At 39.2% G+C, this 23,497-nt stretch overlaps 1 protein-coding gene across 6 annotated transcripts in view; it reads left to right on the top strand.

Annotated features, from left to right (window-relative positions):
- VPS13B (vacuolar protein sorting 13 homolog B) overlaps positions 1-23,497 on the top strand; it is a 399,672-nt gene that overhangs the window by 336,838 nt on the left and 39,337 nt on the right. For all 6 annotated transcript variants that reach the window (XM_083749735.1, XM_083749736.1, XM_083749734.1 and 3 more), the window contains exons 41-43: positions 992-1,173; positions 3,173-3,522; positions 14,606-14,767. In XM_083749735.1, coding sequence (XP_083605861.1) covers positions 992-1,173; positions 3,173-3,522; positions 14,606-14,767 — 694 coding nt within the window. The remainder of the gene's footprint in view (positions 1-991; positions 1,174-3,172; positions 3,523-14,605; positions 14,768-23,497) is intronic.

The raw sequence follows: 23,497 nt of genomic DNA, 5'->3' as shown, positions 1-23,497 counted from the left end.
AGCTGTCTGTGGACAAATGCTGGCTCTCTTGGCCTGAAACGAGATGAGCGCCTGAAGTGAGATGAGCGCCTTTGACTGGACAGGAGTCATTTACCTTCACCTTATCCTTGCTTTTATTAAGTTACAAATTTAAATCTCCAAACAAAAAGAACAGGGATGATTGCTACCAATTAGAAAGAATTTATATGTGTGTGTATGTCACACCATGATGTTAACCTATATAACAGATGGTGGTGTTGAACTCCAACTCCCATCAGCCTCAGCCAGCATTGCTAATCGTGAGCATTGATAGGATTTGTAGTCCAAAAACATCTGGAGAGCCACAGGTTAGCTACCCCTGCTATATAACATTTACAGTGGAATCCTATACCTGACTACTTAGAAATAAGCCCCATTGAGGGGATTTGTGGATGTTTGAAAATGATTGCTGAATAATTTTTGGAAGCATTTCATGGCACTGCAAATAGTTACTGAGAGGCAATGTAATGGGATAGTATGTTAATGGTAAAATTACAGCTTTAGATTTCTATCTTAAAATCTAGGTCTTTCCACATTTGGGGAAGTCATTTTTAGAGGACAATTTAAGTGCAAATAGGAAGGAGAGCAGTATTGCTTGAGAAGTGTGCAGTGCGTTTGTACTTATGTGATAGGCTCTGGTTACATTTTTAAAACTCCTGTATTGTGGTGTTGAAATAAATGTTCAGACATTTATGAAAAAGTGTTTAATAATTGCTGAAAGGTTGTTCCCCTCACCCTTTTCTCCTCAAGAGTACTTTCCTTGTTCAGATATGCTAGCATTTTAGAAAACTTTGCAAACTCTTCCCTAGAAATGATGTGTGCCCCAGTTGTGTCGCTGTGGTTATCCAAAATAATCACGGTCTGCTCAGTGTTTGTGCCCCAAACACAGCATTGCAAATGGTCAAATCCCATGATAAGCACCAGGATATATTGAAATAATACACTTACATGTTTGGTTTTGCTTTTGCCACAGCTCCGAAAGTGAATCGGGCTCTCAAAGTGCTTGTGATCAGCTTGTAACTCCTACTGCCCTAGCAGCCTGTACCAGGGTAGACTCCTGTTTTACCCCTTGGTTTGTTCCTGCCCTTGGCGTTTCAATTCAGTTTGCTCATTTGGAACTTCACCTTTGCCATCATCTGGATCAGTTGGGCACAGGTACGTGTAGTACACTCACAAGAAGAAAACCGTAACTGTTGTTTTTACATTTCCTCATCATCACCCCACCTGCTTTATATTTGCAGTTTCTTGGTTCCTGGAACCATATGCTCAGATAACTTGCAACCATTTATCGGAAGCAAGAATGCGTAGGAAAGAGTGTTTTGGGATCCAGTATCTGCAGAAGGCGCTGCTGCCTTTTCGAAGTCCTGGCTAATGGTCATAAGTTCCCCCTTCACTTTATTTTGGGCCATCTGATAGAACCAATTCAGCCACTTGCCAGCATACTTGCACTGATGCAGGAAGTTTTTACATCCACCTTTATCAAAGAAATTATGAAGCAAACTCCAAGCAATGGAAGCTCATTTGTTACTCTAAAAAGAAGGGGAAGGGGAGTCCCATCTGTTTTTGTTCAGTAACTATGTGCTGCTGTGTTAATGTCAAATTTATTCCAAGAAATTTTGTTAGATTGTCTGATATCAAATAATGCTTTCCAGGAAAGATGAGCAAATAACTAAGCACACTTCAAAAATAGGGTTTCTTACTGAACTTGTTGAGCCTTTTAAAAAGAAAAACACAACCTAACAGCTAAATATTGGAAAAACAAGTTTTGCTAACGTTAATATGTACAGTCTTGAATATAGTAATGTATGCCTTCTTCCCCTTATCAGTTGTGCACGCACTTCCATATTTTTGACTTTTCAAATGGTAAATAATGAAAAGGCAGAAGCTGCTTGAACCAAATGCAGTTCCTGTCAGTATTTAAATTTTCCTTTTTCAGAAAGAACTTTCCTTAGGCAGCTATTATCATTGTATTCTCTGCTTGTTTATTCATAGTGGGACAATTAAATATCCAAAGCTGTGGTTACTTCAGACTTGCTATAGGGCAGATAATTTCTAGGATGTTGGCTCTTCAAGTTAAAATCCCATTATTCTGGATTGGTGACATCCATTTACTTAAAATAGCATCTACATTTTTAAAATACTGTATGATTTAATTTACCTAGGATAGTTCTGTTTCCTTTCTACTTTGCTAATTGTAGATATTTTTCTGTGTCCCTTATGTGTTCACCAGATGTTGAGGCCATTACTGTTAATAGTTGCATTTTTTCTCCAAAGTGCACATCAGTGCTGTATCTAAACAGATAATCATATGAGTTTATCTGCATTAATCCCTCCATCCTAATTTGGTCTCCAGTTTTTACTTTCCAACATATTTTGTTGGCTCTGATCTGTAGTACATATTTCTACTACTATTGGGCTATTCCTTGATTAGCTCTATTTGTTGTGTAGTGGAATTATTTCTGCTGATTCTGTTATTGTTGTCATCGTAATTGCAATGGTAGTTAGGGATAACTAGTGTTTCTACTTAGTGTGGGGCCTTAGTGTACTAAATTTTGCCCAACACAAAAAAGACTTCATTGTATTACATTCATATCCCACCTTTTTCCATTGTGGAACTCAAAGGAGTTTTATGTGGGATTCCCAGGCTGTTTCCCATTCAAGCACTGGCCCGACTCAGATTTGGTTAGCTCCCACAAGAATTCTATCATGTGCCTTTAGACCATTTCAAGCCTATGCTTAAATATGCACATACAGAGCAGAAACCACAAGCTTTTGAAAAAATAAATATGGCTCAGCTCAGACCCAATCCAGTCAGATAGGTAAATGTACATGTACATACTTAACTGTTTTGATTTAGAAGAAAGTAAATAATATAAAGTTCCTGACAGCACTGAGTCTTTGAATAACAAAATTTTTATTCTTTATTATTTGTCAGTATTTAAATTTAAGGTTTCATTTTCATTTCCCGTGTGCTTATTCTGGTTTCAAATAAGATGGGATTTCTATATAATAGTGGCTACTTAACTGAGCTGAACAAATACATTGATTTATTTATTTTTGTAAAGTGTTCTGCATATATTGATCTACTGAACACACTCATTCCCAGTCTGCATTTGCAACATTGTACTATTGATTTCCCCCCTTTATTTCACAGTGCCACCAAAGTTCCTTCATCCATTTATCTCTGATAAAAATGTGCCATCCGAACTAGAATATTTGATCATTTCTTTCAAAGAACCACACTTCTATCTAAGGCAATGGAGTGATGGATCCATCTTCAAGGAGATCCAGTTTTCTACTAGGATTGACTGCAAACTGTTGGAATACCGAAATGTAACAATGCAAGCTGTTGTGAAGCCCTTTGGTGTCCTTGGACAGATTGCTGTTTCTGGCAATTTAGCGGAAAAGATACTGGATGGAAATGTGATGGTGGATCCCATATTTATAAGCTTCGGGCAACATGCTATTCACTCCCTGCATAAAACCATCCAAGCTTGGCAACAGGTAAGGCCAACAGCTAAACGTTAAATGAAAATGTTAATCTGGATACCCTTATTCAGGATTTCTGAAAATGGGCGTTAGTAGGGTGAAGGGAGAAGGAAGATAGGGCACACTGTTACCTCCCCTTTTTGCAGAACCAGAAACTTGATTGAAAGTAAATTAATAGGCAAAGTGATAGCATACAACATCATAAACACACAGAACCAGTTCACCTATAATGCCAAACCAAGTTTCAGTATATTTTACATGAGCTGGCAGAACATAAACACTTCTAGAAATGAATAAAATGCATTTGCAAGCATCAGACTCATGTGCACCTTCCTCCTTCGCACAGTCAGATTCAGTTGTTACTTCCTTTTTAGCAGAAACCATACTTTGCCATTATAACCAAATTGGCAAGCAATGGTTCGCACCTGCTGTTTGCATCAGCAGTGCAAGCTATGGTTTAATGGTGGTTTGCATTCTGACAAGCCATGATTTGCTGGTTTGGTGTCATTCCCAAGTATGGTTTACTGCAAACAGGAAGCAACTAACTGATCCTCGGCATATGGGAGGAAAAGCAAAGGGACCTTGTGGGCCCACAGCTAGTTCCTGATTTTCCAAACCATTGGGATAATTCAAAGCTGCCATGCTTGACTAAATGGCACTTCCACTCTCACAAAGCAGTCCCCTAAATTCTGCCAATTCCCTGCTTCCACTGCAGCCCCTCATGCCCATCTTATGCCATTTCAGAGGGCGCACTGACTCTCCAAAATACCATTTTCTGTGGTGGAGGAGGTTTTATTGGTTTGGGGCAGAAGCCCCACTGCATTAGCAGAAATCCACTCGCAACTCCCTGGATGCAATTCAGTGGACTGGAGTAGTACTTTTCTTCTAGAAAAAAAGGTGCCATTACTCACCATGGTTGTTACAGCAAGTGCCATACTTTTAAACCAGTATTTCTCTTCTAGAAAAAAAAAGTGCCGGTACTTCAGGGTGGGGGAGCACGAGTTTGGAGGATCAAAATCTTACATCTTGAGTTGAGCCATGTCAGAATGGGCAGGGGCTGTGATAGTGGGTTTCTGTCTCTTCAGTTAGCAGAGAGCTAACTGTGCAGGGCATGTGTGAACTTCTGAAGGTTTGGCAAAAGCTTTGGGAAATATAGCCTTTCACTTTATTGTCAGATTTCTCCACACTTTAAAGTAAAAGTCTTTTTATTATCACATAAAACATGTTTTCAAAGGAAATTAAAGCTCCTTGGGCCATTTTGGGTGGGTTTAAGTCTATGCCGGTGAGATCAGGATCTGACCTGGTGAATTGTAATATGTAGTATTTCATTGTACTGTGGTACCTCAGGTTACATACGCTTCAGGTTACGTACACTTCAGGTTACAGACTCCGCTAACCCAGAAATAGTACCTCAGGTTAAGAACTTTGCTTCAGGATGAGAACAGAAAATACGCGGTGGCGGCGTGGCGGCAGCAGGAGGCCCCATTAGCTAAAGTGGTGCTTCAGGTTAAGAACAGTTTCAGGTTAAGAATGGGCCTCCTAAACAAATTAAGTACTTAACCCGAGGTACCACTGTATGTGTTTTAGAAAGTCAGTGACGTTGGGATAAGCAACTATGAGGACCAAATGCCATGTGAGATGGAGATGTGGTCACAGATCTTTTGGGTTGTTTTCAGTGTTAAGCCTACAAAGAGTAAATTTATTGAAATTATTTTACATGACTTATTTAGATTCATTAATTTCAGTAGGGCAACTTGGAGTAAAACGTAGTCGAATAAAGCCCTCTGTCAGGTATCTCTAGCTATTTCCCCCTCGTTATATCATTGAAAGCATTTGCTACATCTTGCATCCTATTCTGTTCATACAAAAATAATGGTGCAAAGCAATCCAAATATATATGTAGATTATTTTCCCCTGCAATTGTTCAAAATGCCTTGAGTTGTCCTAAGTTATCCAGGCCTGCAAGAAAATAATTTTCTTTACCAATCTAAATACCAAAACAAAGTACTGTGCATTAATTACCCATCGCAGAACTACAATAGCAAAGCTAGAAAAGATAAAAACATCTGTTTCGTATCAAGAGTTTCTTTTTTTCAAGCCATTCCATGGTTTTCTTATTGTAAAAGGACGTTCATAAAACAAGAGCTAGTGTGATTTAAATCTTTACAGCTGGTTCAAATATCACTGTGAAAAAAGAGTCTTTGTAGCTCCAATTTCTGCTTTTTGTCATATTTTGAGCAATGTGCTTAACAGAAAACAAGCAAACAGAGTTTTGGATGAGGCCCGTTACGCATGGGCTGGCAGGGCAGCAACTACTGCAAAATGGCCTTCAGAAAGGTCAGTTGCTTTGTGCTGTTAAGGAGTATCAGACATCGTATACATATAAATAAAATGTAGTGTATAAATATTTAAATGTCTGAGACCACATCAGAGTGCGAATGACTGACTTGGACTACAGGGTGCCTTACAGGAATACTCTTGAGTTGAAAATAACAGAATTGTATATTTGATTAAGTAGAGCCATATGTTGCAGAGCAGCGTACTCCTGACAGGTACATTCTAGGAATAGTTGGGTCTGATTTATACACGGGGGTGGCAATGTTCAAATGACCCACAGAAGGATATGCTTCTGTAATTGTTGTTGTAATTTTCTCGTTTCCTCTCATGTCAAGGGTTCTTGCCACCATCTTCTGATGTGGTGGGTGGGTCTCCAACCCAGGGCGCACTTGATTAAAAACTCAGCCTACTTTTAAATTAGGGGACATCAGACACAGAAGTGGACCCAGAGCTGCTTATTAACGTTAATTGTTAACAACATGTTCCTTATGTGGCTTCTCCTCCTCCACATACCGAAAATTAGCTTCCCACTAAGGGTTGTTTGGTGTGCAGCGCTCACAATCAACACATTATTCTGCTGGACAAAGTCAAGAGCCACCACCGTTAGTTGAGTTTTTCACATTTTCTAGCTGAATTATTAGAGACAAGTAATTTTGTACACATTGTAGATGGGAGCTGACATATGAAGCATAAAGCAATTTGGCCTTGCACCTTTAGGTCAAGAGTTCAAGATTAACAGAAGCCTCTGTCAGTATTTGTTTCTGCCAATATGCGGACTAATTTTTTCCCCTAAATAATGATGGTAGTTTTAGAAGTAGAATTAGGCTTTAAAGACATCATCAGCCTCTTTGCTTGTAATTCTAGGTCACATGTTCAAATCCCAAGATGATGAATCTTTCCCTTTTTTCCCCAAGGCACTGATTCTCTTTTGTAGGCAACAGTCTTAAGAGTCTAATGTCTTACAGTGGAAAATGCCTTCTAAAAGACCAGGGGCACAATTTAGCCAAAACGATTTAGCTGAATTTTAAGCACCTGCTTAACTCTCCCATTGAAATTAAGGGAACAGAAACGTTTTTAACTTCAGTCAGCTGATTGATCAACTGATTGTTAATAAGGTACATTTAAATGCCAGACTCGAGTCGTTTATTGTTGAAAGCAGTTCTAGAAGTCTTGAAAATGTGCACTTTTTTGCCAACAAAAGATTGGCCCAATAAAATCCATCCCCTCCTCATATTTGTGTTTGAACTGTAGTAAGATTTCATTTAAAAATAACCAATTTATAGAGCATATAGGTGGTTTTTAATTCAGCAAGATTGTATAAGTAAAATGAAAATATGTGAAAATGTATCATTTGCTTCAGTTGCATAATTCTTTATTGCTTTAAAAATAGTTCTTTGAAATGAAATATAGTGGAGACTCTCCACATATTCCATAGTATTTCATTATTGCAAATATTTAGGGATAATGAATTCTGTGGTGAATGGGTCAGTTAAGTAAGAAAGCCCCGGATATTTCATTAGGGAAATGTAAACCATCCCACCAGACACATTCTTGTTAAAATAATTTCTAAAGTGCCACAGAATTTATTACAGGCCACTTTTTAAATATGACAAATCCATGTGTTTAAATCCGACAAGTTTCATTTGATGGTTTACTTTTTTTAACTACCTAAACAATATATGTGTGTGTGTGTATACACACATACACACACGTATAGCTTTAATACCCATTCCAAGGAACCAACCCTGTACCTATCTTGGAAGACAGTGATTGGGAAGACTCACCCAATGAGCTTATTGCATGTGCAATATAGACACAGATGGGATTGTGGTGAGTGGTATATTTTACCATGCTCTGCAACCTCTTGAACCAGCAGACAAATCCTACAATGATATATGGTGGTACCTCAGTTTAAGAATAGCCCTGTTTATGAACGATTTGGTTTACCAACTCTGCAAAATGGGAAGCAGTGTCCCAGTTTGTGAACTTTACCTCGGTCTAAGAACAGAATCCGAACCATGAAAGGGCACCGGTGGTGGGAGGCCTCATTAGGGAAAAGCGCACCTTGGGTTAAGAATGGTTTCGGTTTAAGAATTGACTTCCGGAATGGATTAAGTTCATAAACCGAGGTACCACTGTACATGTGGCCATCAGGACATTTCCTATCTTCTAGGAAGTTCCAAAATATAGCTGCTTAATCAGCCCTGCCTTAAAATTAGATCAAACAAAAGTGCAGCCTCAACTACACATACGTAGTTTTTACAGAGTTTTTATACAATGGGTGAGTGGGCGTTCATAAGCCTATATTAAAAGCCTATACTGTGGCACTTCCCCATTTGAAAGGAAATATGTTTATTCCTAAATATTCTTCTTGTCTGATACAGTAATTGACAAGTACAAATAAAAGGGTTATAGATTTAAGGAGGCTGTGATAGGTCTAAATCCTCCAAAACTCCATACATGGATAGCTCTAATACTCATTCCAAGGAACTGACGAGAGGTGTACATAGAATTATTTATTTACAATAGCCCTGTAAGATAGATAGACTGGAAGACAGTGATTGGGTGGACTCACCCAATGAGCTTTGTGACTGAAGGTGGCCTTGAATATGGGTTTCTCATTGCATTGCACTGCACCACATTACCATGAAAATTTCTTTAACTGGAAACAGATAAATGAGCAGAGAGCTATATGTTGGTGAAAGTCTGTAGTTCAGGAGTATATTAGGCTTGTTTTTCTCCTTTTCTTTTTTCATGATACTCCCCAGATCTCCCAAAGGGAAAATAAAGGTCTAGGAATCTAGTCTAGATGACATTGGTGCCTTTTCTCTTTAAAGTGATCTGCCCATAGACAGCTTGGGGTGTTGAAGTGCTGTTGAATCTTTTGCTTTTTAAAGCCCCCCTCCCCCCGCCACCCATGTCTTATTCTATAAATGTTTATTTCAGACTCCTGTTTTCTTCTTGTGCATTCAATCACTTCGCCCAGTTTGGTTAAGTTTGTACACACATGCACCTACCTTACTGTGGCCATGCTAAACATGTTCCCATACCTATCTTTTCCCTTTTGTTTTTTAAAATTGCAGTCCAGTTATGCCTAATTAAATACATCAGACTCAATCAGCCTAAGCTGATGTGTTAAAATCATGGAATGCTGGGATTTCTAGTGACCATCACCATGCCTAGGAATTTCAGTGAATGTCTCATGGGCTGTGAACACCAAAATTCTTCTAAGACTTTTCATACTTCTCTTTTCCAAGAGCTCAGAAATACATGCTGAGAATATATCAGGCTTAGCCTGCCCCACTTCCTTCAATGTCAAACGTCTCACTCTCATTGCTAAAGGGATACACCTTGGTCACAATTTCTCTTGGACTGGATGTGGATGGAACAAAGTGGTGAAATCCTTGTGTTCCCTTGATTGTTTTCACTCTTTCAAAGTGTCATTTTAGGAACATTTCTTCTTTTCTATTCTCCTCATTTGTTGAAAATAATAACTAGATAGAAAGGATGTTATTGTGGCACCAGTTAAAGAGTTCCAGCAGTGTCATAATTTTGTTTGATATGTATTTTGTTATAATGTTCATGAAATGAAGTACTAACAACAATTATTTCAAAGCATTAATTCTATCATTCAACAGCAAGCTATCAGCTAGCTTTTCATATATATTTTACTTGAATAACTTTCTAAAGAAATCCCTGAAATAGCTGATGTTATAGTTTGAAGTCTTGTTTATTCTATTATGTTTTACTCCAAGAAAACCCATTACTCCTAAATAGAACCCAATAAGGCAGACATGTATGTACAAAATATTTTTGTTTAATGTGATCCCGTTGAGATCCCAAGATGAAATTTTGCAGGTAGCTCTTAGAAATAGTAAATAATCACTACAGTTTTGGACATATCATTTGACATATCATATTAAGGCCCATGAAGATTGGTATTTTTAGTTTTGAAATATCTTAATTCTGGGCTGAGCTTTTATGGTTTTTGTGTAATCAGGCAAGGTCAAAAGTATCAATTTTTTTAAATTTCAAACCCTCATAACTCTAAAACGGGATGAGGTAAAAGAAATTAAAATTTAAACTTGGTTCTGATCATTCCACAAGTGTACAAAATATTAAGAAAATTGGATGACATGATGTAAAAAATGGATCATTTGATTTGGAATGACCCTTCAATCCTTCGGTTAATATAATCAGTAAAATAGAAGAATTCTTGTATGGAAAAAGTAGCTCTATTTTAGCTGGCCTTATTTGAATATTACATTATATCTTAAGTCTCAACTGGACAAAAATATATGTATGACTTTATAGTGTATAAAGTGATATTTAATTGCTTCAAATGCAGTTTCTAAATCTATGGAGCTTATTCTGGGCTGCTGTACCTATGCTAGTAACTAGAAGATAATATACTGACATTACAGTGTAGACTAGAACTTCGATTTGCACAGTGATGATCCAGTCTGTTGCAGCCCCCTCCCAAACAGATGCTTAGCTTCTTGGCGACCATCCTGTTTCCGTTCTTTTAGATTAGGGATGACCAACTGCTGTATATCTGGAACCACTCTTTTCTCCAGGTGGTGGTCCTGGGCCAGAAGTGTATTATGCTTTACGTGCTGACCCCTCATAAGTGGCCAGGCTTCATATACCATTTGGCACCATCTAGCAGTAAGGGCTTTGCAGACATGCAACCAATGCACTGAGGCATAGTATTACATATAAATGTGTACATTTATGTATTACATACATATTAATACAAATAGAATGCACAAACTTTTCTATCAGCTACACAGGTTTTAAAAGTATGATTGTTTCCCTTGGACTCCACTGAAGGTAATAACTGAGTGCATAGATTTCCAATAACAAGCAAATTCATTAACAAAAGCTGCATATCTATTTGGGGGTAAATCCCATTCAACTCAGCGGAACTTAGTTTGAAGAATGCATGCATATGATTGTCCTGTAAATCTGGGCTGATTGGTAGAGTGCAAGCCAAACCTGTTACCTCTAACCCCATGAGGTTTTACATCTGAGTATGGTAAGATGTCACTGACAATTTCATGCATAAGGAAAAGAAAAATGCTTTCAAATAGTATAAGGAGTTTGATATTACTCATCTGTTCTCTACATAGGTTTTCTGCTCATAGGCTTAAGCCCATAACCATGCAAAAATATTCACTTCAGTAAACTGACAATAAAACTTCAAATTAACTTATTCCACTAAGATGAATTTTGAACATGTTGCAGTGCTAAGCTTTCAGTCTTTCTGGGTACAGATTTAACAAGAAAGTCCAGTAGATACTTCCTTGAGGGGGAAATGCTTTATATATTCCTATCTATACTTGATAGCAACATACTCAGTTCTTTAGATTTTAAATCCTTCCTTTAAAGAAGAACATTTCATAAATCTGTAACAAGGAAATCCATGTATGTGGGTAGATTTCTGAGCATGTGGGTATGGCAGCTTGACAATATAAAGTAATAGATCCACCACTGTAGAGTGCCAAAACAAACTGTGTGCTCTGAAGTGGCACCAGGAATGTCAGCCTTACTTTCCTCAGATACACTGTACACCCAGATGCTCTGTAGTAGTCTTCCCTGCTTATAAAATGCGAGTCTTTGGCTGTTCTGCTGACCTTTTCTGTATAGAATATGTTGATGAGAACAGGGCCAAATTAAACACCGAGATTTATACTGTAGCATGGAGCCCATGGCTTCAGAACTCCCAAAGGAAAATCCCCTTAAATCTAGCTCTATCTCAGCTACCTCTGGGACCCATCCCTGCATTCACCCATTTTTTGCCATACTTAACTGGTTCCACCTCTTTCACCTGCTACCTTGGGGGACAGCATTTAAACCAGCATCCCCATATTCTTTAGAATTGGATAATATTTTTGTTATCTTTTGCTGGATGTCAGCATGTGTTAATCAATATATGTGTGGATGGACGTCCATCTACGGATAAATTTTGAAGAAAGTACAAGGTGGATATATAAGCCTCCTATATAGAGTGAGCACATGGCCAAAAAAGAGGAAGTGTATCATCCAAAATGAGAATATGGATTTGAATAAAAATTGCATATGCATAGATGCATATTTAGTAATACTATAATTTAAATAGATACACAATGCATCTCACTATTGCAGAAAAGACTGTAACCAGGTGACCTGTGTGCTTTCTCATTCCCTTTTGTAGGCGCTGCTATCTGTTGATGGGCAACTTCTCTCTTAGGATTCTTGAATTTTAAACAGCACTTTTAAATGCACAGCCCTTCACATAGAGTGCTGTCCTCTGTAAAATAGGATGCCTTGTCACCCTAGACCTATGTGGGAAGGGTGCAAGAAATATGTCTTAACATGACTCCTGCCATTCCTCCAATATTTTATTCCGCCTCTAGAAAAGAAAGCACTAAAGCCAAGGGGAGATGTTTTTGAAACGCAGGAATGCAGTAAGAACATAGTTACTCATAACGGAAAACGAAGTACTGTATACACATTTGAATATCTGGTCACCATAGAAACCAAGTTCTGCTTTGTGTGTGATGATGGGGGGTGTTCATTTAATGGGTGGAAATTTTGTATACCCAAGAACTCAACATTTCTTTTTCTTTTTTTCTTTTGGTCAAAATGAGGTGTTGACAACAGCAGCTACCAGACTGAGCTCTGTGAAAAACTAGTGGCCAAAAAGCAGTTGGCTGGCTAGAGAGACCTGGCTATCTTCCTTGTTTTTATATGCTTCTACGCATTCTCTGGCATTTTGCTGACAGAATCTTGAAGCAGCTGTAATCAGCAAGGGAAGAGCCTGTGTTGGTACTGGTGCCAGGAGAAGATGCTACTATGGAAGAAAAGGACAATGGGAAATCCAGCTCTCTAACAGACTGAAGGCCATCTTGAAGCTGCCAAGCCAACCAGGGGTGGGGCAGTGGTGGTGGTTAGGGAAAGTCAAAATGGTTGAGGGGAAAGGCAACAAAAAGGGAAAGGAAACATTGCTTGGATTATATTGACTCAAACGGAATGTGTGAAACCAAAATAGAGTTCTTCATAATGTGGTATACAGTATTACATTGTTGGAAAAGAGACTGCTGTGAGTTGGAAGGTAGCTTCAAGCTGATGGAAGGACTGGATAGGAATATTTAAAGTCAATGATACAGATCTCCTTGAAGGACTTATATTGCCATCTTCTGCTGGCATCAAATCATTCCCATAATGCAGTGAGTTACAGGGATTAATGAACCCCTGAGACATTGGTAATTTATATCAACCATCAAGTAAGCCTATCATTCATACAATACTACCAGAGGAAAATGCCCAGTTTGCTCGTAGCTCAAGTCTGATCACTCAGACCATCAAAGAGGATACATGTGGATGTTCAGGAAGGATGATCACTATACTGAGGGAGGACCGTGAGATATTTTCTACAATCTAAAACAAACTTTGAAAGTACACTGAGCAGTGTAATACTTCAAATGCCAGAAGCTGTCTGTGTGCATAAAAAAAAAAAATTCCAAGTGGATTTGCCATGCTGTGTGGTCAAGGTTTCATGTCCACACCTGTCCTTCTGTATATACATATTAATACAGGAACCTTGCTCTAGAATACTGAAACATTTCAGAGTGAATACTGAAGCATTTCAGGACACTTGTGAGTTGACACGGCATCAAATTACTCTTTTACTCCACAGAACCTTTGCACAAAGTGGACTTGAGTAAGTTGTATTTGCTTAAGTCAACGCAACAGAGCATTCTGGAAGCTAAAGGTGAACAGTGGGGTTAAGACCAGTTTAGAGAACTGAAAGTAAATTTAAAAACAAAAAAATCCAATCTCGGTATTTTGATATTTGTCATTTCTGCTTTAAAAAAGGAGAGCCTGTTTGAGTGTGTATATGCAATCAAACATCAATTGTAGGAAAGTGCAGACTTTGATGCTATTTTACTTTTTGCTCCAAAAAGTATTAAAAATACATTTTATGTTTCAGAAACCTCACACTAAATCCTAAATATCAGTTCAAATGTCTTTGAACTAGTGTTTTTATTGTCAAAACCCAGGCATCTCAAATATGTGTGGATGCAGAGGGTCATTTGGAAATCTAAGAAACTGTAATCGGTCCCACAGGATATGCATTTCACACACAAAAAAGAAAGACAGTGCTCAAAAACACTCCACCCCTGCAAATGCAAAACTACATGGGGAAAAAATCAGGTAACACCTCCCCCCACAAAACAAGCAACTCCCTCCCAACCAAACAACCATCTCAAAAGCACAAAACTATCCCTTAATTATAAAGAAATACAGAAAGTTGGAACAGGCACGGGGGTCTTAGCAAGCACTGTGGGGGGTGTCTGAGGACACCAGGTTGCCCATAGGCAGTATGTTGGGAACCCCAGGCATAATGGCTCATGAGTAGGTTTTGTATTGTTATGTAGAATCTCCTCAGGCTGTTCTGAACACTTCTCTGCAGTAGTCTCTGGTGTTAATTTGGCTCAGATAATCTTTTAAAAGTTGTTATTTCATTGTCTTTTTGCTTGTGGTTTACAGTTCAAGGAATATAAATATATTTGGGGGGTACCCATAAAAATATATTTCAGGGTACCCATAAATTGCTTTGTGATTTTATGATATAGAAATAAAGTTCTGTAGGAAAAGCTTGTGACAAGGGAGGGGTTTTTTTTGTGTGTAGAAACATTCGCCACTGGCAGGCAGCTGCCAAACATATTGCAATTAATCTGACCCTTGTTTGGCTTTCATATTCTTTTCCTTTCAGAACCAGTGCCCTGAGGCAGAAGAGTTGGTCTTCAGCCATTTTGTAATCTGTAATGACACACAGGAGACACTGCGGTTTGGCCAGGTGGATACTGATGAAAATGTTTTGCTGGCTAGCCTCCACAGTCACCAGTACAGCTGGCGCTCTCACAAGTCCCCGCAGGTATGAAAGAAAAAAGCATTACAAGTGCAGCGATTGTTAAAATTGGGTGGTGTTTTAATCATTGATTCTGGTTTTTTATTCAAGCATTCAGCTATCTTTAGCTTTCCAGATTCCAGCTGGAGTCACACGCTTTAGCTGCAAGAGACACAAGAGATAAACAAAATGGATGAGGAAACCCAGAAGTGTTTAGATTTCATTCAAGTTTGGAACTGAACACCCACACCCTTTCCAAATGAAACGAGAGAGAGAGAGAGAGAAACAGAAAACGGCAAGCTTCTGAACCCAAAGTACAGCAGTAATTTGTCAGGTTTAAGAGAGAGAATTTAGTCTTCAGGTTTTGGTATTTTAATCCTAACTGTGTGGACACAAAGCTCCCATTGAAAATAAAATTGCCGCTGTCATAATGCCTTCATGCAAATCTATGGTGTTGACCACACTTGGAATACTTGCTGTGTGTGGTTTCAGTCTCTGCATGTCCAAAGGAGCAGAAAAAAGGACACTAAAATGATCAAGGGGCTGGAGCAATTCCCATGTGAGGGAAATTTATAATACTTCTGGTTTTTTAGTTTAGAAAAATGGTAAAAGAGACCGGGTAGAGGTGTGTAAAATTATGCATGGTGTTGAGAAAGTTGATAGAGAAAGGTTTTTCTCCCTAACTTTAATAGTATCAGGGGTCATTCAGTGCAACTGGGTGCTGGGAGATTCAGGAGAGACAAAAGGAAGTTCTTCACATAGGTAAACTGATGTGACCAGCTTCTATTGCTTTAGAAGGCCACAAATTGATGGAGGATAAGGCTATACCTTTTATATGCCACCTCCAGTACCAGAGACAGTATGCTTCAGTTGCTATGGAACAACTGCAGGAGAGGACTATCATATTAATGTTCTGCTTGTGGGTTTTTCATAGACATCTGGTTGGCCACTGAGAGAAGAGAATGCTGAACATGATAGGATTTTTCTCTGATTCATCTTATGTTTTAATGGTTACCAGTCCCTCAGTCTCCTATTGTATTGCTGCTGCTGCTGTTGCTGCTGCTGCTGCTGCTGCTGCTGTTTTCCCAGAATAACCTGCAGCCCCTATGGAGGAAGGATTGCAGCTTTCACTTCTGCTTAGGCAAAATCAGCTTGCAGGCAACTTATTTAAGTGCTTGAAGTTATTTGCCATTTCTTTAAAATTCTGCATTTTAATTACCTTTTATTCCTTTGGCAACCGGTGCGTGCTTTTTTATTTTTCAACTTTTCTCTGGCAGTGGAATGCTCACGACAAATGTACATGAAAATCATTGTGAAGATACAAAACCATATTCTTCCATTAAGGAAAACTGCTACATCAGAATTGGTTTTAAATGGAAGTTGCATCTAAGAAGGGAGAGCTCCTTACTTCACCTTTTTACTATGCTTTACCTCTGGTCAAGCCAAATAGAGAGGCAGTGAGATGCTATGGAAGCCTGCTTCATTTGCCATTTGTCTCCCAGCTGTAAATTTTACAAGCATTTACAAGCAATTGAATCAGAATGAGGAACATTCAGTTATGAGTGGCTGCATTAAACATGACAAAATCCTACACAAAATACACTTCTTTGGTGGATATAGCAGGTAGCCTGCTTGTGATTTTTGCACCTCTGTTATTTCAGTGTAAGCATGATGGCAGGCTGCCGCCCAGCGTTTATATCTCTGATACAATGCACATACTTGTTAAGTATATGTATTGCGACCTGCTCTTTCCTGCAATGAAGTGCCTTCTAGGTACATGATGATGTGAATATCAGCCCACAGTACTGTAGCATATGATAACTCATTTGTGAATATCCATGAAAACAGTTATCTGATTTCTCTCTCTCTCTTTCACACGCACACACACACTCATGCACAAGCACAATCATAGCACCTAAAAACATAGCCAGGGTCACAATTTGTTCTGGGTTTTTGTGGGAACTGAAAGTAGAATACTTGTTCCATAACTAATGTAATTTATACTACCATAAGAGTGATGGCTACTGGTTTATAGGTGGCTGTAAGGATTATATAATAAGGAGTCTAATAGGGATGAAAATACGGAAATAAGACTTATTTAAATATTTTAACAGATAATGGGATTTAAAAGAGGACAGGGATTTGGTGAATTTGATGGTAAACAGGGAGACAGGGAAGGGAGGTGTGGGGAAGCCAGGAAACAGGGTTAAGAACTTAGAATTTCAAAAGAAAAATGTTTTTTTCTTTCTTTTTTATGTACTCTTTATATTATATTCTATACTTTATGTTTTGTAATGTTTTGTATTGTTTTGTTTATTATATGTTTTTATGTATTCTTATAATTTTTTTTAATAAATACCTTTATTTATGTAAGAGACAATTGGGAAACAATGTAAAAAGTCAGGAATGATATATAGGCTTTTTTCTCAGTTTGCTTACACATATTTTATGTTTATGTGTAAGCAAATTGAGATTTCAAAATGGTCTTTTAAATATAAAGAGTATTTACACAATTTTATCCTTACTGCAAGACAGTTACAGATATAAATTTGTCAATAATGATGCTGGGAAGCAGGATGATGTACTCAGTGGGCATATACTCTGATCCAAGATGTTTTTAGGCCACATTAATGTATAGGTAGATGAGTCCTTTATCTGCAGGAGTACCAGTTTTGCTTTATGCTAAGATGTGAATTCTTCTCCTTCTAATCACACGATTGCCTGTGAGATGCAGCTACAATATCTGGATGACAGTGTTATCCTGTATATTAAGGACTAGGATCTAGGAGCCCTGAAGTCCAGTTTCTGTTCTAGACTTGTTTATGTGTCCTCCATTCCCAAACTACAAGAATAATCAACCTGCCTCACAGGGTTGCTCTGAAGTTACAAGTGATAGCTCAGGGGGGGGGGGAATAAAAATGAAATACATGTGATTAGTGGTCTAAGTAATTTATGTTTGAGTTTGTTGTTTTTCTTGTATTGTTAGTTATCAGGTCTGTGAAATTCAGGTTGCTGTGCTATTCTTTGGAAGGGGGCAGCTGACTACAGTGGCTCTTCTTATATGAGGAATGAATGGTGTGCCAGAACGAATGGGCATACAGTGTGAAGCAGAGCAAGGGAGAGATATGGAAAGCAGGTCAGCCGTGGAGCAGCTTATCCTACCACTGGCTGGAGATTAGTTCTTGATTCTCTGAAAAGTTAGATTATTGGGATGTTTTCTGGCAAGAACTGAACTAAATGAGTAACTCTGTTGAATGGCCCCCAAGCCTTGTAATATTTTCTGTGTTATTATTGTTCTGCTGACACTTTATCGCCTCTCCCATGTCACCAGAATGTTGAGATCTCAGAAATGAACCATTTGGGTAATTTAACATACCAGGAGCGTGGGGCGCTTTTTGTGCATAAGTGGATTCCGTTCGTTAAATGCTGTAAAATCCCCACACCCTGGGTGTAGTTTGTGTTGTGAATTTTAAACAAGAACTCACGATGCTCTGTTCTCTGGAAAGAACTCTGGACATCTTGATACCTTGTCATCTCAGATAAGCACAGTTTTATTTTTAACACCGTGTCCTAATTTTTCAAAGTGGGGTGTATAAGTCTACAAAATTAATGCACCTTAATTAGGACTTCAGATTGTTGTGCATATTTTATTGTGGCACATTCCAAATTTCTTTATTGCTGGAGACGTTCTTGAGGAACTCATTATCCAGAGGTCAGAACGGTGCCCAAGCATGGACAAGCCACTCGAGTGTCAGATTAATGGAATGCTAGATTACTTCATAGTTTTGAAGTTATTTCATTCCTCATGATAATTCTCATCTTGCCAAGTTAGTGAATTTTAAGAACTCTGAGAGCAGATTGTGAGATAAATGTGAAATATGAAATAATCCATACTTTTGGAGTCAGGGACTTTCCTCTAGGCATTAGTTCATACTTGACTTTCTTGACTCACACTTGGGGATAAAAATGAGTTAGGACAAGGTCTCAGATACCACATTGCCTTACTGGGAAAGAAAATCCACTTGCACAACTTTGGACAGCTCATGTTTCTTGTTACACAGGCACTAAGCAGCAGCAGTTGCCATAAAATACTTTATTTAACCTTTGCAAAAATGTTTTTTTTAGTATGGCAAGGCAGCTCAGTTAAATGAAAATAAATAGTTTTCAAAGCATTGGGTTTCATTAAAATTCATATCATTTAAAGTATTAATTTTTCTTTCACTGATTAAAGTTGAGGAGAGGTGTTGTAATTGACTGTTTAGAATAGATAATATAAATAAATGAAAGGAGTTTTAAGATTCCTTTGGTTTTGCTGTGGCGGTACAAAGCTAAAATCTCAAAACACATTTGCTTCAGAAGTAAAAGCATATAAATAATTGAATCATTGGATTTAAAGTAAACAATTTATTTAATAGTCACTATGCACAGGCAATATATATATTCTATTTTATTTTCTCATATTTTGAAAAACCTCTGCAAATCCCAGTGAGTATGAGGGACTTCTCTTTTTTTTTCACCTGGAATTTCTCAAAATTATCCACTCCCCAGCATTCTTCCAGCTCCATAAAAGTTCATTTTTTTAATGCTTCATTAATGTAATGTAGTTGAGATTTTACTTCATTGGGAGACACTAGATCTCTCTCACACACACAAACATATATATTAGATTTGAATCTTGCATTTGCTCTAAAGTTCTTGACCTTGCATTGGGTTCAAGGCATTTCTGATATGGTTCTGCACAACTTTGTATGTAGGAAACTGGTGAAATGTCTTTACTTTCAACAATAACTTAGTGGCAGTATTTGCATGCAACAATAAGCCAATAACCTTGGTTTAGTAACCCATAATGTACACACAGCCCAATTGCTTCCTCTTCCCTCCTCCTCTGGCACAAGTAGGTAAACAAATAGTTAAGCATAACAACCGAACCCAGGATTGTGGTTTGCTTCTCACTCATAGGCCAATATTTGTAAGTCAGCAACAAACCTTGGGTTAAGTCTTGCCAAAAATCTCTTGTTTATTAGAGAAAAAAGCCATAATACCAGAAATGGAATGTTATGTTAGGCTGTTTTGTTTAGCTGCTCATGCCAATAGAGGGGCAAAGAGGTAGTGATCAAACTGCATGCACTAGCTGGCAGCTTTACACACTATGGTTTATTAAAGGTTCTTGGCTTCTTGTTAAGGGAAATGCAACTAATGGTCTCATGAAAATCTAACATTAAAGTTTAGAAAAGTAAGAGGTCTTCTGAAGGCCTATTTTTCCAGACTGATAAGCAACATGAGCTGCTGAATGTCATAGTAAGCAGCAGCCCATCATTAGATCCATTCCTTTAATTGTGATTCAAGCTACGGCAGAAGCCATACTGCTCTGCAAAACAACAAAATGTTTGGCCCCATGGAACTTAAGTAAAACTCTTCTGTTCAGCGGTATCTTTTCAGGAATCTTCCCTCAGAGCCTGAGTTCTCTTTGTCACCTGTTATGTTTCTTAATAGGTCTAGTAATCTTTGTAAAGCAACTCTACAGAAGATCCATTGTATATAGGGAAGATCTTATCCCTGTTCTTTATACTATTTATGACTTCTTGATGTAAAATATAATAGTGGTTGTCAGGGGCTCAGGAGCAGAGGCACAGGGGAGAGAGGAAATGGAGAGCGAAGGGGAAGAATCTGAGGGCAGCGTAGGGGAGTATGACAGTGGCCCGAGAGATTCCATGAGCTTCTCCAGCGAATCAGAAGATTCCCAGAGGGGGGCGCCGATGGCCAGGACAAGGGGGGTCCCAGGGGGGACGCACCAGAAGCAAGGGGCCAGCGGGGACTCCCAAAGCAGCAGCGGGAGATCAGGACCAGCTCCCCCACCAGAGCGTAGTGGGGGGGAAGAGTCCCATGTATCAGGGCCAGCGTCTCCTCCAGCAGGGAGAGAAGTTGAGTCAGGGCTGACCACGCCTCTATTGGAGAGTGAGGGAACGGAGGGGAAGTCAGGTCCAGCTAGCCCCCCCAAAGGGGGAAGCAGTGACAGGAGCAGTGTAACGGTCAGGAGGAAGGTTGCCGGCTGGGCGCGGGCGCCAAGTTCGAATGTACAGGCGCGCGGGACAGCAGAAAACCCAGATTGGGAACCAGGTCCTAAAGCCCGCCGGAGGCAGGGGGAAGACTCAGGGGACTCAGCGTCAGAAGAGTCTAGAAAGGGCAAGACCCCAGCGGACAGGAGGACCCAGAGGAGGAAAGAGCAAAGGAGGAGGTGGAGCAAGGCTAGAGTCTTAAACTGGTGTCTGGGGGGAGGAGATTCAGACAGAGCTTCAGCGGTCTAGAGTTCAAGACGTAGAGCTGCGCGCCGCGGCTTTGAAATCGAAACTGAACTTCAATAAAGACTTTTGTATATAACAAGAACTGGCGTTGGTCCTTTGTGAGCTGGGACCTCGGGCAGCTCTGACAGTGGTCAAATCGCTTTTCACTTAAATCCTCTCCTGTTTGTTATCACCAGTCCACATATCCCAGACTGGCTTTCCCTTTTCCAGCTTTATCACTCTGCAACCAGAAGTTTTAATTTAGCAGCATCTCGTGGCATTGATGCCTGGTTCCTTAGCCAGCCTCCTTTGTTGCAGCATCATGAATTCCTTGTCTCTGCCAGCCTTGCTAGAACCCACAAACTTTCCCACTTCTGATGATTGGCGTACAGCGTTGATGACTTAATGATTCTGAATGGCAACGAATAAACAGTTTGGCTCAAAACTAAATTTAGTAGCTGAAAATAGAAATCATGCAGGCAATTCAGATTAAATATTGAAGGAGAACAAATCACAGTGGACTCTGTAACCAAGGCCAAAAATGATATGTGAGTCTTAAATGTTCCCCGTTCCTTTTTGTCTCTCAGTCTTGTAAGCCAATTTAAACATTTCCATGAAGGCTTGTGGCTCCTACATCTGTAAATTAGGTGGGTGGTTCTGAACTGGGTTGCACACCCACTAGATGAACAGGTACATAGTCTGGGGATGCTCCATCATCCATTATTGTTGCTGGAGGCACAAGCACCAAGGCATCTTAGCAAGCATCTTTCACCAGCTTGGCCATCTTGTTCTGTTTCATACCTTCCAATGCAATGCAGCCCAAATCTGGCATGCCTTCTTCCAGGTCTGCTCTCCCACCCCAGTCACGTGACCCACATGAGGTAAATTCCCAACAGTTCTCAAAATGTATGGGGGGAAACTTAAAAGGCAGCAAAGGTATCCCCTAAAGCAGTGGTTTAACTTAATTGGCTGAGTATGATGTTTGCTTAAGTGTGCTCAGGCTGCTCATTCTGACTGCCATCTTGGAGTCCTTAGGATGCCCATTTAAATCATAAGGCACCCAACAAGGTGGTAGTAGAATCAGTGCTCGAGTTTTGTGGGGGGAAATAAGGAACCCTTTATGAAATTCTTAACCCTGGCTGTTGAATAGTACCCAAGCCCCAGGAGAAGCAGGTTCCATTGGACACCTGGTGCTGTATGAAGCAGCAGTGGGAGCATGGAGTCGTGAAGCTCCCACAAATCAGTGAGATATAAATAGGAATTATTTCCGTAGTACAGAGCTTACAATGTCATCAGATACTCGCTCCCAAGAGTACTGTTTTCCTAGCCTTTTCATACATTTAACATGAAATGCGCATCAATCTCCGTGGTGCATTGTTAGAAAATAATCAGCCAATGTTTGTAAAACTTTTGATGTAAACTGATAGCATATTCCTGGGTGATATGAGCTGGCTGTTCATACAAGATGGGAGGAGATGCTCCAGAAGGGAAGTTCTGTGTTCAGACTCATCATTATCTGTCACAGAGCATTTGTTTTCAATAATTTTTGAGCACATAGGGCCAGCTTTTGTATAGCATACCTCCATTTGTTTGTTGTTTGTTTGTTTGTTTTCCCCGCTACCATTCTCTCTCAACAGTCAGCAGCCTTCTCATTTCTTTCATTTTGGGTATGCGGCTTCTCCTCCATCCCCACCACCACACACACAGGAGGCTGTGAGCAACTTGGTTTCAGCCACAGCAGTTGTTTCTCTTTATTCTGTGACTAAGATTTAAATATCAAAGCCATTAGGAGCTTTTATGTCCCAGAGTACATTTTCCCCTCAGGGTATACTTATTATCTTGTATATTTGTGTTAGTAGTCAAGGCCTAACTTTTGTAATTCAAAAGCCACCCACTGTATTGAATGTGTTTGTTTTACAAGCAGTTTTGTGCTGAGGGGACCAAAAATTGCCAGCAGGCTACTGAGTTGTAACATCTTAGCCGTTTGTTCTTGTGGCTCCTTCTTAAAGGTCAAAGTCAAACTTCACTGGAAAAAGCATAATTTCAGTCCATTAGCCTTGATTCATTGCCCTTGATGTGTGGGGGGCTTCATTATCTCCTTTTTCTAGACCTTGATGTAACTTTTTTTTTAGTACTGTATTCATAAATCAGAAAATGTGTGACTTTTTTTTTCCTGGGCAGCAGTTTCATACTGAATAACTGAATGATAAACCGGCTTCATTTGGCCTCTATTAAAATAGAGAAATGTACTTAGAAATTCACCTTTAAAGACTGGAAGTTTATTTATTTAGTTTATTAAATATAAAGCACATGATTACCAAGGCCTATGTTTCTTTAGTACACTGGGTAACAAGGGTCATACGGCTTTGTTTGTTTTTAAAGAAAGGTATTAAACATGTTCAAATCTTATAATGAGAACTTTTGCAGTGATGGGACTTGGGTTTTGCTGTAAGGTTAGCTGATTAGTACAGGTCAA

The sequence above is a fragment of the Podarcis gaigeae genome, assembly GCF_964106915.1.
Source record: "Podarcis gaigeae genome assembly, chromosome: 7".
NCBI lineage: Eukaryota > Metazoa > Chordata > Lepidosauria > Squamata > Lacertidae > Podarcis > Podarcis gaigeae.
The sequence above is the reverse complement of the archived record's forward strand: the minus strand, read 5'-3'. Positions and strand labels throughout refer to the sequence as shown.